Source organism: Mastigoproctus giganteus, chromosome 7, assembly GCF_048544385.1.
Source record: "Mastigoproctus giganteus isolate SK-2022 chromosome 7, ASM4854438v1, whole genome shotgun sequence".
Lineage (NCBI taxonomy): Eukaryota > Metazoa > Arthropoda > Arachnida > Uropygi > Thelyphonidae > Mastigoproctus > Mastigoproctus giganteus.
Genome location: NC_143581.1, coordinates 3578518 through 3595918, shown reverse-complemented (window position 1 = coordinate 3595918; position 17401 = coordinate 3578518). Strand labels below are relative to the sequence as shown.

The following is a 17401-nucleotide window of genomic DNA, read 5'->3' as shown; positions in this document are numbered from 1 at the left end:
TGTTCTTTACCGCCTTTTTTCGTTTTCTTATTTCAAAGGTGTTTTTCCTTCTGCTTGGAAATTTGCTCATATCCAGCCAGTTCCCAAAAAGAGTGACAAATCCCTCCCGTCCAATTATCGTCCCATTGCAATTACTTCTACTCTTGATAAAGTAATGGAGAAATCAATCAACCGCCAACTCTTAAACTACCTAGAAATCTTCCATCTGATAAATGATCGTCAGTATGGATTCCCTCAGTGTTGATACACTTGTGATATTCGGGCTTATGTTACCTATTTATGGACAAATTCATTGGAAAAGTTTGGGGAAACACAAGCAGTTGCTCTTGACATCTCAAAGGCTTTCGATCGTATTTGGCATAAAGGTCTCCTAAACAAGCTTCTATCTTATGGTTTGTCAACTGTTTTTTGTAATTGGTTATCCAGTTTTCTCTGTGATCGCTCACTGAGGGTGATGGTAGATGGCTCTCTGTCTTCTAACTTTTGCACTAATGCAGTTGTCCCCCAAGGTTCAGTTCTTCACCCCACTCTTCTCCTCTTGTATATTAATGACCTTCTTCCATTGACTGGAAATCCTATCCATAGTTTTGCCGATGATAGCACATTGCATTCCACTTTGAGAAACCTTGCACTGCTCAATCAGCTTCAACTTCTTGAATATCCGCTATCAATTACTGAAATGCTGATCTCCAGGTCATTCCCCAGTTGGGCAAAGACAACTTAGTTGATTTCAATCCTTCTAAAACTCAGTGTTGTCTTATATCTCGCAAAAAGGATTCTTCTGCTCTTATGCTTATCTTTGGTGACACTCTGATTTCTAGGCAAAATGATATATCTCTTTTGGGGATTACCTTGACTTCTAATCTCTCATGGCACAAGTACATTACAAATATTGCTTCCTCTGCATCTAAAAAACTTGGTTTTCTCTTTCGCTCTCGGCGTTACTTTTCTTCCAAACAGCTGTTCACTCTGTACAAATTGCAAATCCACCCTACAATGGAATATTTTTCCCACACCTGGGGGTGGTACCCCCAAAACCTCTCTCAGGTTTCTAGATTCCATTCAGAAGAGGGCAGTTAGGTGAATTAATGACTCATCTCTAACAGTCTCCCCACTCGCTGTCTCATAGACGTACTGTTTCTGCTGCATGCCTTTTCTACAGATACTTCCATGGGCACTGTTCTTCTGAATTGGCTTCTATAATTCAGACTCTCTCTTTCAAAACAATCCGAAGAGTGCTGCCACCAGCCAACATCCATTTACTGTCCAACTTCAAACTCACAGAACCAACTTTTCATCTTCCTTGTTTATTCATTCAACTGCCGTTTTTTGAAAAAACCTTCCTTCGTACATATTTCCTGAAAATTACAGTCTACAGATGTTCAAGTCTAATGTCAACAAATATCTTCTTTCGTCTTCTCAACCTCCAACCCAAGCACGGTACTAAGTACTATAGGTTCTAATACCTCTTGTGTTTGGGGTTTTCATAAAAAAAAAAAAACCCAGGAGACTGCTTCTACAGGGATGGGATATGCTTAAATAGAAAGGGTGCAAGAATATTTGCTGAATTTTTGCATGAATTTGAAGTGCTGGTCAAGATATCAAAGGCAGATATTATTGGGATACCAGAGCGATGGAGTCACACAGATATAAGTACAAAATTGCAATTTGGAGAGTATAATGTGTACAGAAAGGACAGAGAGAAGTGGCGTATACTGTTATTTAAGAAACACAAAATCTAAGGAAGTGCACCAGTGCAATGTTGAGTCAGTTTGGTGTGACATAAGCACTGGGAAAGCAATAATGAGAGCAGCCGTGTGTTATAGGACTAATGACTCTGATGAGTACAAGGAACAACTGTATTGAGAAATAGTGACCCAATAAATCAGAAAGTCTTATAATGGGGAATTTTAACTTCCCAGAAATTGACTGGAACTTGTGGGTTGGTCACTCCCACATTAGCAAGATTTTGTGGATTTATTTGATGATGTTTTCTACAGCAGCATGTTTGAGAAGCCATCAGACGGAGTAATACTCTTGATCTGATTATCAGGAGTGATTATTCACACATTAAGAATCTGCAGATAAAAGAACCACTAGGTGCAGTGATCACTGTGTATTGATGTGGGATTAACTCAAGAATGTAACTACCATCAGGGATAAAGGGAAGCGTTTATGCTTTCGTTAAGGTAACTACAGTGATCTCAGACATATTTTAAATTCTATACAGTGGAACCAACTGATGATGTTACCAACAGCAAATGGAAAGCATTTAAGGAATTAATCTTGGAAGCTACTACGCTTTTCATACCAACTAGAAATACTGTTCAAGGTTTAGGTCTATTATTATTAGCCATATGCAAGGAAGCTTGAGGCTTATGCTGCACCAGCCAAAAAAAATTTCTGAATTACACAGAGAGAGAGAGAGAGAGAGAGAGAGAGAGAGAGAGAGAGAGAGAGAGAGAGAGAGAGAGAGAGAGAGAGAGAATCAGAAGTAGAAGGGAGAGAGAGAGAGAGAGAGAGAGAGAGAGAGAGAGAGAAAGAGAAAAATGGTGATATCCAGCTCAGGACCGTGGGTGTGCCAAGCCCATATTTACCAGATGTGATCCCCTTGGATTAAATGGATGGTAGATGAATAAATGAGACTCGTTGCACAGAAGAAAAATGCATGGGATGCATATAAATTACTAGGCGACACAGAAGCCTATGGTGGATATAAGCAATCTGTGATCATGTCACAAAGGATGTTAGGCAAGAGAAGGCAGATTACAAGAAATCTTTGGCAAAGGATGCAAAGAAAAACAGCAAAGACCTTGAATGGTTTGAACAGGGTTAATGCTGATGGGATTCTTCCTCTTGCTCAGATTACGAACCTGATGGGGCATAAATTCAAACTGAGGAAAGACAGTCGTAGAATAGATGTGCGGAAATTGCCTTTAGCCAGCGGTGGTTGATTGCTGGAACAAACTTCCATCTGTTGTTGTAGAAGTTGATAGCTTAAATAAATTCAAGGAAGAACTGGACAAACTTTGGAGTGAATAGATGGATGAAATGAGAATTTTTTTTTTTTTTTTTTTGGATGGTGCTCTATAAGCTTGGTTTCTTGCATCATATGCCTTTAATGCTAATGCTAATTCAACCCAACCAAGGGAATAAACTATTTCGGGGTTGCTATTACCAAAGTTCTGATGCATTAAAACATAGCTGCCACTTTTTTTGACCATCGTTGAAGCATATCCGAATCATCTCGAAGGAGCACTGTTTGGTGCTGATCATAATTACTCTCCTCATCTCGACAGATGCTACTTTTAACATCATATCCTATCTGTTCATAAATGTCATTTAAGAAAATCAAAACTGATACCAATTCCTGAGGTGTCCTACTTCTAATGTCAGCCCCCATCTTAAGAGCAACCATTAATTACAAACCCTACAGTCATCCTGCAATACACTATGGATCTCACTCATGATCCTAAGGACACTACTGATGCTATGCTGCTGCAACAGGATCTGGAAAGGTTGAGCAGATGGGCTGAGATGTGGCCAATGAAGTTTAACATTGACAAATGTAAACTTCTACATATGGGAAACAGTAACCCCAGAGCAACGTATCAACTCTGTGGTTCTGTGGTACTACACTGACAGTGGTAGAGAATGAAAAGGACCTGGGGGTAATTGTGCAGGCAGATATGAAGTTTTCTGAGTGGTGCAGACGTGCTGCAAGAGTAGCTCATGGTGTCTTGTCAATGATATACAGGAATTTTTCTAGCAGGGATAAGGAGGTGATTATTCCCTTGTATAAGGCAATGGTCAGGCCACACCTGACCATTGCCTTACTTCTGGAGGTAAGGTCTGGAGGCCTCATTTCAAGAAGGATGTAGAGCTGCTGGTGGCCTCATTTCAGGAAGGATGTAGAGCTGCTGGAGGCCTCATTTCAAGAAGGATGTAGAGCTGCTGGAGGCCTCATTTCAAGAAGGATGTAGAGCTGCTGGAATGAGTACAGAGAAGGGTAACAAGATTAGTGAATCGAACAAAGGGTTGCTATTACAAAGAAAGTTTTGCAAATTACAGTGTCTGGAGACTAGGCACCGGCGAGGTCATCTGATAGAGGTGTATAAAGCCTTGAATGGTTTGAGTATGCTCAATGCCGATGGGATTCTTCCTCTTGCTCAGAATAATCAACTGAGAGGGCATAAATTCAAATTGAGGAAAGACAGATGTAGGACAGAAGTGTGGAAATTTGCCTTTAGCCAGCGGGTAGTTGGTTGGTGGAACAGACTTCCATCCCTTGTTGTGGAAGTTGATAGCCTAAATAAATTTAAGGTTCAGCTGGACAGGTATTTCGAACGAACGGAGGGGCGAAATGGGAGTGTTTTTTTTTTTTTTTTTTTTTTTTTGGCTGATGCTGCATAAGCTTGCTTTCTTGCATCAGTTAGTTAGTTAGTTATTTGGTTTTTAGGAGCATTAGCAACTAAGGCCATATTGCTCCGAGATATGCGGTGGTCATTCCCTGACCTTTCCGCATCCTCCGCATTTGGTGGTGACGGGCTCGAACCCCGGTCTAATCAAGAAGCGTGTGCTACGCACTGCTGCTCCTTCCCACCTCTCTACGGAGGCGCCCTTTCTTGCATCATATGCCCCTACTAATGCTAATGATCTCAACCTCTTCCAGCTTATACTTGGCTTCTTGTGTATGGGATTCAGTCAAATGCTTTGCTAAAATCCAATAAACAATATCAAAATTATTTCCTACATCCAGCAATGAGTGACACCAGCGAAATAGCTCACCAAGTTAGTTAAACATAATTTTCCCTTTACATAAGTGGTATTTCTTTTTCCATTTCTATCTATATATCTCTGTATTTCATTCTTAATCATCACTTCTATGATTTTCCGTACCAATAACTGGACGGTAGTTATCCATTTTGCTTTTAAACCACCTTTATGTATTGGAAATATACTGACACCTCTTCACTCCATAAGTCTCTCCAGTGATGCTCTCATTAATCTCAATAGTTGAATACACTCCATAACCAGTAACAGTATTATATGCCAATGATAATAATAGTAGCTTGACAGAATTTATGAAAGTGAAGGAATAAATTCAATATATTATCAGTTATAGACAATCAAACATGAAACAGTTTTAAAAAAACAATTGATGAGAGTTGCAAAAGGAAATTTAGACTGTAGACTAATAATTAAAAACTGAAACAAGTAAGTAATTTTGTGCATCTTGGAGCTGTCTTTAATGAAATAAATTAAGGAAAGACAGTTGTAGGATAGATGTGCAGAAGTTTGCTTTTAGCCAGCATTTGGTTGATTGTTGGAACAAACTTCCATCTGTCGTAGAAGTTGATAGCTTAAATAGATTCAAGGCAGAACTTGACAAACATTTGTTTTTTTTGGCTGATGCTATATAAGCTTGCTTTTTTGCATCATGTGCCCTTGCTAATGCTAATGCTAAAAACAGAAGAACAGTCATAGAAATAAACAATAGAATAAGGAAAACAACAAGTGAAGGAAGCCTACTTTTTTTTTTGGTTAATGCTATATTAGCTTGATTCCTTGCTATAAGCACTGGCTCATTCTACCAATACTAAAGAACTTCATTTGATGAAAATTTAGAATCTTAAGAAAGATTCTAAACAATGATAAGATTATATTACAAATGACGGAAAAAACTTATAAGACTATATTATGAGAAAATAAGATAAAAGCTTCGGGTAAATTATGTCCAAAGATAAGTTGAGCAAAATTACCTCCCTTTTAACATTTTCTATATGAAAGTATGGGAGAAGGAAGCCTAGCTAAACAGATATTCAAAGCTAAAATAAATAGTAATAGAGTTAGAGAAAGTTGGATCAATGGTCCTCGTAAGCATTAGAGAAAAGAGAGTCCTACTTTGGTTAAGATCTAAAAGGAAATAAGATAGCATGCATCAAAACAGCAAACAGAAGGCTGAGAGTCTAGCAGTATTGATTTACACCAGAGATCTGTACACCCACTGGTTTTAAGAGATTTAAATGATGATGAAATTAATGTTAAATTTCAAAACTCATTAAATATGTTTTTTAACATTGTTTATCATGACTTTAATGCATTCTTGTTTATGTTCTTGTTTATCGTGCTTTCATTTATAAGCAATTCCACACTTTATGTGATGCCATTAAGGAATTACAATAAATTATACAAACAACTGGGTGATAGATTTATATCCATTATAAATAACAGAAACATAATGAAGGTTTAAATAAAAAAGAGTAAAGCAGTGGAAAGGAACCTCATCATTTTTCAAAACAGTCTCCTCCTCTTGCAAAAAACATCTCTGATCACAAAACTAATATCCAGAAAAATTTCCTTGGGAACTTGTTAAGCCACGAAGGCATCTTTCTTAGATGCATTGCTGGTTGTTCAGCAGGCTGGAGGAAGTAATGACTATATACATCTCTGATCACAATTCAATTCGATTCAATTTTTGTGGTATGCCCTGGGTCCCCTAATAACTGTTAATCAATAGTTTTTTTATGAAAATACCTACCATTCTATCGCCACTGACTAAGTACACCCCTTCAGGATGAGAGTACATCCAGACAACTTTGGCACTATAAACAAGGCAAGTGCCATGCCTAAGGCCTGGCAAGTTACTAACTGAATTTTTAGTCCTTCCATAGCCGCCCAACTCAAACAGTAATTCTCAACTCAACTGATCTTACTTTAGCTATCACTGATAGAGCAAAATATTTCTGATGTTCTCTGAGTGATTTTCTCAAAACAAGACAACTATAGCAAATAATCCTTTAATAGTTTTCCATTTCCATCTCTCTTTCCAAGAAAACACAGGAATAACAAATGAAGTCCTTTAAGTTTGTTAAATGGTAACATACTGAAGTATATAGTCTCTCTCTGGCCCTTTCTTTTTAAGCCTGCTGCCCCAACTTTTATCTAAAATATCGTGCTTGCTCAAAAGCAGAACCTTTGTAAACACGTGGAAGCAGCAGTTAAACATTTAAAAGCCATACAGCTATATACAGGGTTGTTAAAATTAAAGTATCCCTGTGTGGAGGGCTCTGGAGCAAGTTCTAAGGCTCGTACTGAAGAGAAGTTTGGATAATAAGAACAATAAAGAATGTGCTTGCCATTTGTTGGGAAAATTTGTTACAAAATTTGTCACTGTATGGCGCGTAACTATCTTAGTTACGATTATGTAAATAACTTACATTATTTGCATAATCGTAAGTTATTGCCACAGAGCCACTACTCAGCTCTACTGTACTGTATAAAAGCAAAGCAGTCTCTTCAAAATCATACAGAAGATGTCTGCCTGCACTACAGCAGGCCAACAATGTTGCAGGAAAAGGCACTATTAGTGAAGCTGTACTATCAGAACAGCAAAAATGCAGCTGCGGCTATCAGAGAATTCCAGCATCAGAAGGTGTGGACCTATGACTGTTTGTGCTGTCCACAAAATGATTGTGAAATCTAAAGTGACAGGACATCTTGGTGCTCAACCAGGTAGAGGTCAAAAGCAAGAGGATTCCTCTTGTATTGAAGATGTGGCTATGGCTGTCATGGATTTATCAAGTCAATCTCCATGTGGTAGCGCAAGTGTGCCAGCTGTTTCTCGTGAAGTGGACATGCCGTATTCCACTGTAAAGCTAGTAATGCGTCATTTCCATCCTTACAAGATGCACATGCTACAGCAGCTAAAGCATGGTGATGCAGATATTCGTTTCACATATGCACTTCAGTTTCTGGCGCGAATGACAGTGGATATCACATGGCCACTAAACATCTTTCGGAGTGATTAAGCCCACTTCTGCTTAAATGGACAAGTGAATGCGCACAACTGTTGCATTTGGGCAACAGAAAACCCTCGAGTTATCCAAGAGGTCCTGTTGCATTCTCCAAACGTGTGGTGCGGAATTACGGCCACATTCATGATTGGGTCATATTTTTTTGAACAGGTAACACCAACCCTGCACCTGTTCCATCACTGGACAGCGATATTATGAAATGTTGGCAAATTTCGCAATATCAGAGGTGCAACAATGTGGGTGCCTTCAGGATACCACATTCATGCAAGATCCCACATCTGTCTTTCCTCAATTTGAATTTATGCCCTCTCAGGTGATTATTCTCAGCAAGAGGAAGAATTCCATCAGTACTGAGCATGCTCAAACCATTCAATGCTTTATACACCTCAATCAGATCACCTCGCAGGTGCCTAGTCTCCAGACATTGTAATTTGCAAAATTTAAGAATTTTTTCGTAAGAGCAACCCTTTGTTCCATTCACTAATCTTGTTGCCCTTCTCTGTACTCGTTCCAGCAGCTCTACGTCCTTCTTGAAATGAGGCCTCCAGACCTGTATACAGTACCCAAGGTGTGGCCTGACCATTGCCTTATACAAGGGAATAATCACCTCCTTATCCCTGCTAGAAAAATTCCTGTATATCATTGACAAGACACCATGAGCTACTCTTGCAACCTGTCTGCACTGCTCAGAGAACTTCATATCTGCCTGCACAATTACTCTCAGGTCCTTTTCATTCTCTACCACTGTCAGTGTAGTACCACAGAGTTGATACGTTGCTCTGGGGTTGCTGTTTCCCATATGTAGTACTTTACATTTGTCAATGTTCAACTTCATTTGCCACCTCTCAGCCCATTTGCTCAACCTTTCCAGATCCTGTTGCAGCAGCATAGCATCAGTAGTTTCCTTAACAACCCTGCCAACCTTTGTATCGTCTGCAAACTTGGACATTAAGCTTGATATACCATCATCAATATAATTTATAAATACAGAAAACAATAATGGACCCAACACTGAACCCTGAGAGATTCCACTAATAACATTAGTCCATGATGAGCAGTGTCCATTGATTACCACTCTGTCTTCTCCCCCTCAACCACCCCTTAATCCATAGTAGCAATCTGCCTCCAATGCCACTGCTCCGATTTGTGCAGCAGTCTTCCATGTGCAACAGTATCAAAAGCCTTTCTAAGATCCAAGTATATAATATCAAAGTTATTCCCTGCATCCAGTTCTTTTGTGACTGCATCATAGTATCCAATCAAATTGGTCAGGCAAGACTTTCCCTTAACAAAACCATGCTGTGTCTGAGCTATAACTGAAGTCCTGTCTAGATGATCCTGCAATGCTTCTTTAACCAGTGCCTCCATTAATTTTCCTGGAACAGAAGTTAAACTCACAGGTCTATAATTACTTTGTCAGCCTTTGATCCTCCTTTGTGAATTTGGGTCACATTTGAACATCTCCAGTCTATGGGTACCTCCCCTGAGTGCAAGGAAGCTCTCATATTTATGGCGAAGGGTTTACTTACTTCCTTTGCTGCCTCCTTTAACATATGTGGATAGATCCCATCCACCCCAGATGCCTTTCTTGTGTTTATCTTCAACAATTTCTCCTCCACTTTACTCTCAGTTATTACAAGATTATCTAGCTTACTGCTCAGAGGTGAATACCCCTCTGGCATTCCCGTCGCTGAATAACTCCTCATGTGTGAATGCCGATGCAAAATATTCATTTAGTTTGTTAGCTTCCAGACAGGATCATCAACAGTTGAACCATCCATATCAAGTGGACCAATCTGATTCATCCCCTTCCTTCTAGAGTTTACATAAGTAAAGAACTCTTTGCTGTTTTTCTTTTCATCCTTTGCCAAAGATTTCTCGATTTCTGCCTTCGCCTGCCTAACCTCCTTTGTAACTTGGTTACAGATCAACTTATATCTATCATAGGCTTCTGTGTCACATGTTAATTTTTATGTATTGGATGCATTTTCTTCTCTGCCATATGTCTCATTAGTTCATCTGACATCCATTTAGGCCTAAACCTTGAACAATATTTCTTAGTTGGTATGTAGCGGGAGTGCAGTAGCACACGCTCTTTGAGTAGACCGGGGTTCAAGCCCCTGACTGCTGAATACGATCGATCTGCCAACCCGCACTGGACCAGCGTGGCAGATTATGGTCCATTTTCCCTCAACATGAATTGTTGAGGAGACTTCCACCCTGCAGTGGGTTGATAATGGTTGCACTTTACCTTTTATGTAAAGCCTAGTAACTTCCAAGATAAGTTCTTTGAATGCTTCCTATTTTGAATTTGCTGTTGGTAACATCATCAGTTGGTCCCACTGTATATATTATTTAAATACTGTCTCAGACCATCGTAGTCGCCTTTACGAAAGCAAAAACCCTTCCCCTTTACCCCTGATGGTAGTTAACTCTTTGTGTAAACCCCACTTCAGCACACTGTGATCACTGCCAGTTAGGGGTTTCTTTATCTGCAGATTCTTAATGCATGAAGAATCACTACTGATAATCATATCAAGAGTATTACTCCCTCTAGTTGCCTCCCAAACATGCTGATGTAGAAAACAATCATCCAATAAATCCACAAAAGCCTTGCTAGTGTGTGAGTGACCAACCCACAAATTCCAGTCAATATCTGGGAAATTAAAATCCCCCATTATAAGACTCTCTGATTTACTGGCCCACTCTATTTCCCTGTACAGTTTCTTATTACTGCACATCAGAGTCATTAGGCCTATAGCACACTCCTACTCTCAATTTTGATCTCCCAATGCTTATGTCACACCAAACTGACTTGACACTGCACTGTCCAGCGATGTCAACTGGCTTCACTTCCTTGGATTTTATGTGTTTCTTAACTAATAGCATAACCCCTCCTCCCTTCCTATCCTTTCTGTACACATTGTACTTCCCAAATTCGAGTTCTGCATTCCTTATATCTGTGTGACACAACGTCTCTGATATCCCAACAATATCTGCCTTTGATGTTTTGAGCAATACCTCAAATTCATCAAATTTATTTACCAAACTCCTAGCATTGGTGTACATGCAAGTATACATGCGCCTGTTCCTATTCTTAGCTACCCTAACACAACCCATGTGTTTACTTGTACCGCAATGACTCCCAGCAGTCTCTGAAATATCCTGCATCTTGTTTTCCAGGCTGCTGCTCATTCCAATAGAAGCAGTGCAAGAATCACTTTCACCTCTGCCAGTGGCTATTGTTAATCTATTAGTCCTTGTATCCCCCCAAGCTAGCAGTTTTCTGACCTACCTAACACTGCCTTGATAGCATCAGCAAATATTCTTGCACTCTTTCTATTTAAGTGTATCCCATCCCTGTAGAAGCAGTCTCTCCTGTTAACAAGTACAGACCAGGCTGAAAAAAATTCTACCCCTTGAGCTTTACACAATCTTTCCAGGGCCCGATTGATCGACAAGGCTCTCATCATACACTCCCTCCTATCGTGTCTGGGAAGAATTGCAGACACTTTCAAATTCAACCCTAATTCATGGCTTTTTTTCAACAGTGACCTGTACTTGTTAAGTAATTCTGCCGGTCTCCTACTCTTAATATCATTAGTGCCAACGTGTACAACTATATCACCTTTTGTGCCCCTTAAAAGATGATATCTGCTCTACAACATCATCAACCTTTGCCCCTGGCAGACATACCCTGGTCCTGTTCCACTTATCCTTTTTACAAAGCATGTTCCCCGTTTCCCTGACAATAGAGTCACCAACAACTACTAGTTCCTGTGGGACCAGCACATTCTGCCTTGGGGGTTGCCGCTGTGTTGCGTGATACCAAGTGCAAGCTCTGTCGTTGATGTGGGCAGCTGAGAGCTTGATGGGCCCCCTCAATTTAGAACCTTCGAGGGCATCCACCCTGTCCTTCAAGCTCTCATATAGGTCCCTAACAATGCTGAGTTGTCGCCTCATTTCGTTACACTCCTTGCATCGTGCACACACAAAGACATCCCCCATGGCAGTATCATGTCCCGTACCCGACTGCTCTACAAACATCATGCAAGCAATGCATTTTAAAAGGCTGCGATTCAGAGGGCAACTGTCCCCCTCAGTTCTCCCCTGAGCCACAGCACTCCCATTAGCTTGAGCCTTTTGCTTTACTGCTCTGGTCCGAGTCATTATTTTGATTTAATTTCAGTAAAATTTCAATTTCAGTACAAAATTATAACCCTAAACTTGTATCCCAACACAGTTATAATGCTATATATATTTTTCAGTATCGAGTATTATCTACGTGTTCCGTTTATATAAGTTCCGTATCAAATTATGTATTAATTAATTATGTTACGTTTGTATTCTAAGTCGTTATATGTAATTAGTTAAAAGTGCAATTTAATTGACAACGAAGTTTAACAAAATTAATAGATTTTACTGATTAATTGACAATATTATGTTATATACTCTACTATACTAAACTTACGCTATCTAGTTCGGGATATAACGTTGTGTCGTATAAAAATGGCGGCAAGTTACGAACGATAAATCTACGGACACTTAAGTATTAATTATCTTCTAAATCTCGCTGTCTCAATTCAGAATAAACAAAGGATTCTGACTAGGTCTATAAGCTACTTATAGAAAATAATTTGATGTAACAATTGGTCAATAAAGCGGCTAAATATGGCTAAAAAACTTCTCGTTCAGCGGAGCTGCAACTTGTAACACGTGGATTTGATACCCTTACCGATACTTTTATGCAATTACAAGGCCAAGTAAAGAATAAATAGACCAGATTAATCAGAAAATCACAAAATAATGCATACTACTGAATTTAAATCAAAAGTTTTAGAAAAACAATAATTTCAAATCAATAAATAAGAAAATCCACTTAGCGGCTTTGAACACGTCTGACTCCCACTGACTTTAATTTTAACAACCCTGTATATTACTAAAGAGTAGGTGCCTCCATAGCCAGGTGGGAAGGAGGAGCAGTGCATAGCACACCCTTCTTGATTAGACCGGAGTTCGAGCCCATCGCCACCAAATATGGAGGATGCGGAAAGGTCAAGGGAATGACCACCGCATATTCCCGGAGAAATATGGCCGTAGTTGCTAATGCTCCTAAAAACCAAACAACAACTAAAGAGTAAATTTATCATTCACAAGCTCTGAATATCTTTCTTTCTTTTCTTTTAATTCCCCCACTCTTCCAATTGCTGTGTGCTCTACATTCATGATTGCAGCACTTTCACAGATTCAGTGCCAAAAATACTGAAGTATTTATTAGCATGAAATGTGCACTTCAGCTGATATCTCTTACAACACTGTGACTGAAGGAAGGGCTATGTATGTGAAACAGATCAGCTGAAGAACACTCTAAAAATTACAGAGTTTAATGTTATAAAAATTTGCAATAATGCTTGATACAGCGTGTTTTATCTACAAATAGTAATGACAGAAAAAGGAGGCATAAGTGTAATTCACTGCAAATCACATCGTAAAAGAAAGAATCTGATTGTTTTTTTTTTCATATAATGGGAGCATTCAACGAGGAACAAAATAATTTTAAAATTATTTTACCTTAAAACTTGCTCAATATACTATTTTGATGAAACTCCAATAAGTTAATCACTAAAAGCTATATTATTAAAAAATCTCATAATGCATATTTTAATAAACACACTTACCACAATATTATTAGGATTGTAACTCTCAACACCTTTCAAGAACTGATGTTGTATAGTCTGATATTGTTTACTGTGCTCAAAGGAAAAATACATTACTTCATCCTTAGTTTCAAGAAGGTTCATGGAAATACCTACAATTAAACAGTGTATGTGTGTGCATATTAAAAAACAATAGTAAAAACAAAAGAAATAACTGGAAAAAAACAAAAGGTTGCAATAACATAATGAGAAGAATCAAAATGTATTTCATCAAAACTGAAGTAGTTCTTTATTACTATACTAATAGTATTAGTATGACTTAGGAGAAATATCTATTTACAATAGATTTCTAAAAGTTGCAAGTAAACACTGCACACAATAATCATTTAGATCAACTGTGTTTTTAAACAATTAAAAATATGGAAATATTTTATTTTTAAAGTCCGTATAGTATTGCAGACTGACAGGAAAAAAAAAACAACAAAAAGGACAGAAATATCTCTAAATAATTTCTTTCTTATAGGCATCTATAGCAGTTAAAGTTCTTTTTTTTTTGTATTGAAAGTAACACCACTTTCACTGGTTAATTAACTTTTTTTTTTTTTTGGGCAAAGTTGGACTGCAAAAATCAGAAGATTTTGCATGTTGAATATTCATATATCTGCATAGAACTTCAATTTCAGACCACGTGTGTTCTGAAATTGTGTGTGCTTGAAAAATCATCAGCAAACAAGCAAACAATAACGATCAAATTTTTTCATCTCTCATAATAAACTCCATCAGTAACTTATGTTAAGGATAAATCTTGTTTGACCAATTTGATTGGTTACTATGATGTGGTTACAAATGAACTGAATGAAAAATTAATTTTGATATCATATACAGTGAAACTTCCCTTTAACGGACTGCCATGGGGAACGAAAATGTGTCCGTTAGAGAGAAGTGTCCGCTAACAAGAAGTCTGAGGGAGAAAAAAAAAAGAAAGAAAGAAAAATCGTTAAACATTTAATGTAAAATTAAAATATATACAGATTTTGAACAATATTTTTGTAAATAATATACAATTACATACACAAGAAATAAAGAAAAATCGTTAAACGTTTAATGTAAAATTAAATTAAATTATATACAGATTTTGCACAATATTTTTGTAAATAATATACATACAATTGTGCTATGCATATTATGACTTTATCTTAAGAAAAATACAAACAGTAATCACTTATTTTCTTCTGCACCTTCTTCCGGCTGATAATTTTGTTTTCAACATTTGTTTGGAGTGAAGAAACCATCGAAAGTCCTTCAGTATCTTCTTCAGCGGCGAAAAACATTTTTAAACGATTGATTTGTATGAGTGCTTCTTCTATTTTCATCGGTGGTTCGTCGTTAATATGTTCTTCGACAGAATGACCTCCTTCCATTTCTTCATCCTCATGAGGAACTTCTTGAAAAATATCGATGATAATGTCGTTGATATATAGAGCACCATCTTCTGTAGTGAGGTTTGAGTCTATATCTTTGTAGCCAGGGTCAATTGTAGCGGAAGTATCATACATTATCAATAGATGTTGAAGTTCTTGTTCTTCTTGGTGCTCCACATTGCTGTTCACAACTTCAATTTTTGCATTTGAGAAGCCAGACTTTACAAAACAGTTCACGACAGTTTGTTTTCTAATTGCGTTTACTGAAGAGGAAATCCATTGAATCGCATCTAGGATGCTGATTTTCTTTGCAAGGTCACTCGCACATGTTACGTCGTTCATGTTTGCAATGAGATGTCTTAAAACAAGTTTTCTGTAGTGAAGTTTAAAATTTTTTATTATCCCTTGATCCAAGGGCTGACACTCTGCAGATGTGTTTGGTGGCAGAAAAATGATTTGAATGTTGAACAATTCAATGTGCAGGTGAGATGCAGCATTATCCATGAAAAGAATAATTTTTCTGTTTTGATGAATCACGTTTTGGTTAAAGTGACTTATCCATTCGCTCATGATATCTCGTGTCATCCACGCTTTTTTATTAGACTTCCAGTCAACATCCAAAAGATTCAACTTTATGCCCTTGAAACAACGAGGATTTTGTGGGTTTCCTATAACAAGAGGTTGTTCAAAGTCTCCCAGCATATTTGTACACAATAGTACAGTCAAGCGTTACTTAGAAAGTTTTCCGCCCTGGCACTTTTCGGTTTTAAGACTCATTGTTTTTTCAGGAAGAGCTTTAAAAAAACAACCCTGTTTCGTCACAGTTGTAAATATCCTTAGCTTCAAAATCACGACATAAATCTTCCAATTTGACGGTCCACTCTGTTACAACCCCAGTATCAACAGATCCACCTTCACCACTTACGGTTTTCCAAGAAATTTTATGCTGAGTTTTGAACTTGTCTGTGCCATCCCACAGAAGCTTTGAACTCATTTACTCCCATAGATTTCGCAACCTCCAAAGCCTTTTCCCTAATAATAGGCCCATTAATGGGAATATTTTTAGTACGTGCGCGACAAATTTGAAGTCCAACAGTTTTCGGGAATGATTTTTGAACCTGATCATTTCCGTGTTGCCAAAATTGTTTGCGCAGTTCATTTTTTTTCCCTTTAGGATGTCGCTTACCTGCGTCTTCCCGATTTTGAATTTTGCAGCGAGATTGCGAACACTATTTTTTTGCCGATCATAGGCATTAATGAGTTCGACTTTATTTTTAAAGTTAAATGTTTACGAGAAGACATTGTGCACTTCACACGACACTGAACAAAACTGAAACTGAAAAGATGAAAGGCCGACCATATTCCCCCCCCCCTGCACACACCGAATTCATCAGAAGTTTTACACGTGCCTTAAAATTCTTGAAAAAGGGTTTAGAACCGCGACGTAAACCTTGATAAAATTCAGAGAATTGGAAATAGAAAATAAACACACGATTGAGGCAATACGTGGAAGAAACGTTCCTAGAAAAAGGGCCGTGAGCTCGCCCGCTGTCCGCTATAGGGAGATCAAATTGAGTGCTAATCTAAACGAAACAGTGCAGATTGCCTGTCCACGTCCGCTACAGAGAATGTCCGCTAGACAGAAACTGCAAACACGTTAAAACCAATGGAGTTGAGTTGGGGAAATTGAAAATGTCCGTTGTAGAGAGATGTCCGTTAACGTGAGGTGTCCGTTAGGAGAAGTTTCACTGTACTTGGATTTCAGGAAAGCATTTGATATTGTTGCACATAAAAGACTGCTGTACAAATTGGAGTAGTGTGGCATTAAGGGCAAGTTGCTGCTATGGATAAAGGGATGGTTGAGTGGGAGATGACAGAGTGGTAATAAATGGACATTGATCTTCATGGACTAATGTTATTAGTGGAGTCCCTCAGGGTTCGGTGTTGGGCACATGGTTGTTTTCTATATTTATCAATGATATTGATGAAGGCATATCAGGCTTAATGTTTAAGTTTGAATGTGATATAAAGGTAAGGTTGACAGGATGGTTAATGACACTATGCTACTGCAACAGGATCTAGAAAAGTTGGGCAGATGGGCTGAGAAATGGTTTATTTGCATTTAGGTTTAGTGGCACATGGACTACCAGGGTCATAATGCACCAGTTCATATGGTGTGATGTGTTTCAGAGGTGCTGAGAAATTGCAACTGAAGTTTGACATTGATAAATGCAAAGTACTGGATATGGGTAGTAGCATAGTAGTAACCCCAGAGTAACGTACAAACTGTATGGTACTACACCCAGGGTAATGGAAAATGAGAAAGACCTGGGGGTAATTGTGCAGTCAGACTTGAAGTTCTCTGAGCAATACAGACAGGCTTCCAGGACAGCTCATGGGGGTTTTGTCAATGATATACATGTTTTGCTAGCAGGCATAAGGAAGTGATTATCCCATTATATAAGGCAATGGTCAGACCACACTTTGAGTACTGCATACAGGTCTG

General features: G+C 38.4%; 1 protein-coding gene across 2 annotated transcripts in view; it reads right to left on the bottom strand.

The window, feature by feature from the left end:
- Nulp1 (Nuclear localized protein 1) overlaps window positions 1-17401 on the bottom strand; it is a 231935-nt gene that overhangs the window by 116077 nt on the left and 98457 nt on the right. For both annotated transcript variants that reach the window (XM_090377506.1, XM_090377505.1), the window contains exon 5: window positions 13496-13626. In XM_090377506.1, coding sequence (XP_090233632.1) covers window positions 13496-13626 — 131 coding nt within the window. The remainder of the gene's footprint in view (window positions 1-13495; window positions 13627-17401) is intronic.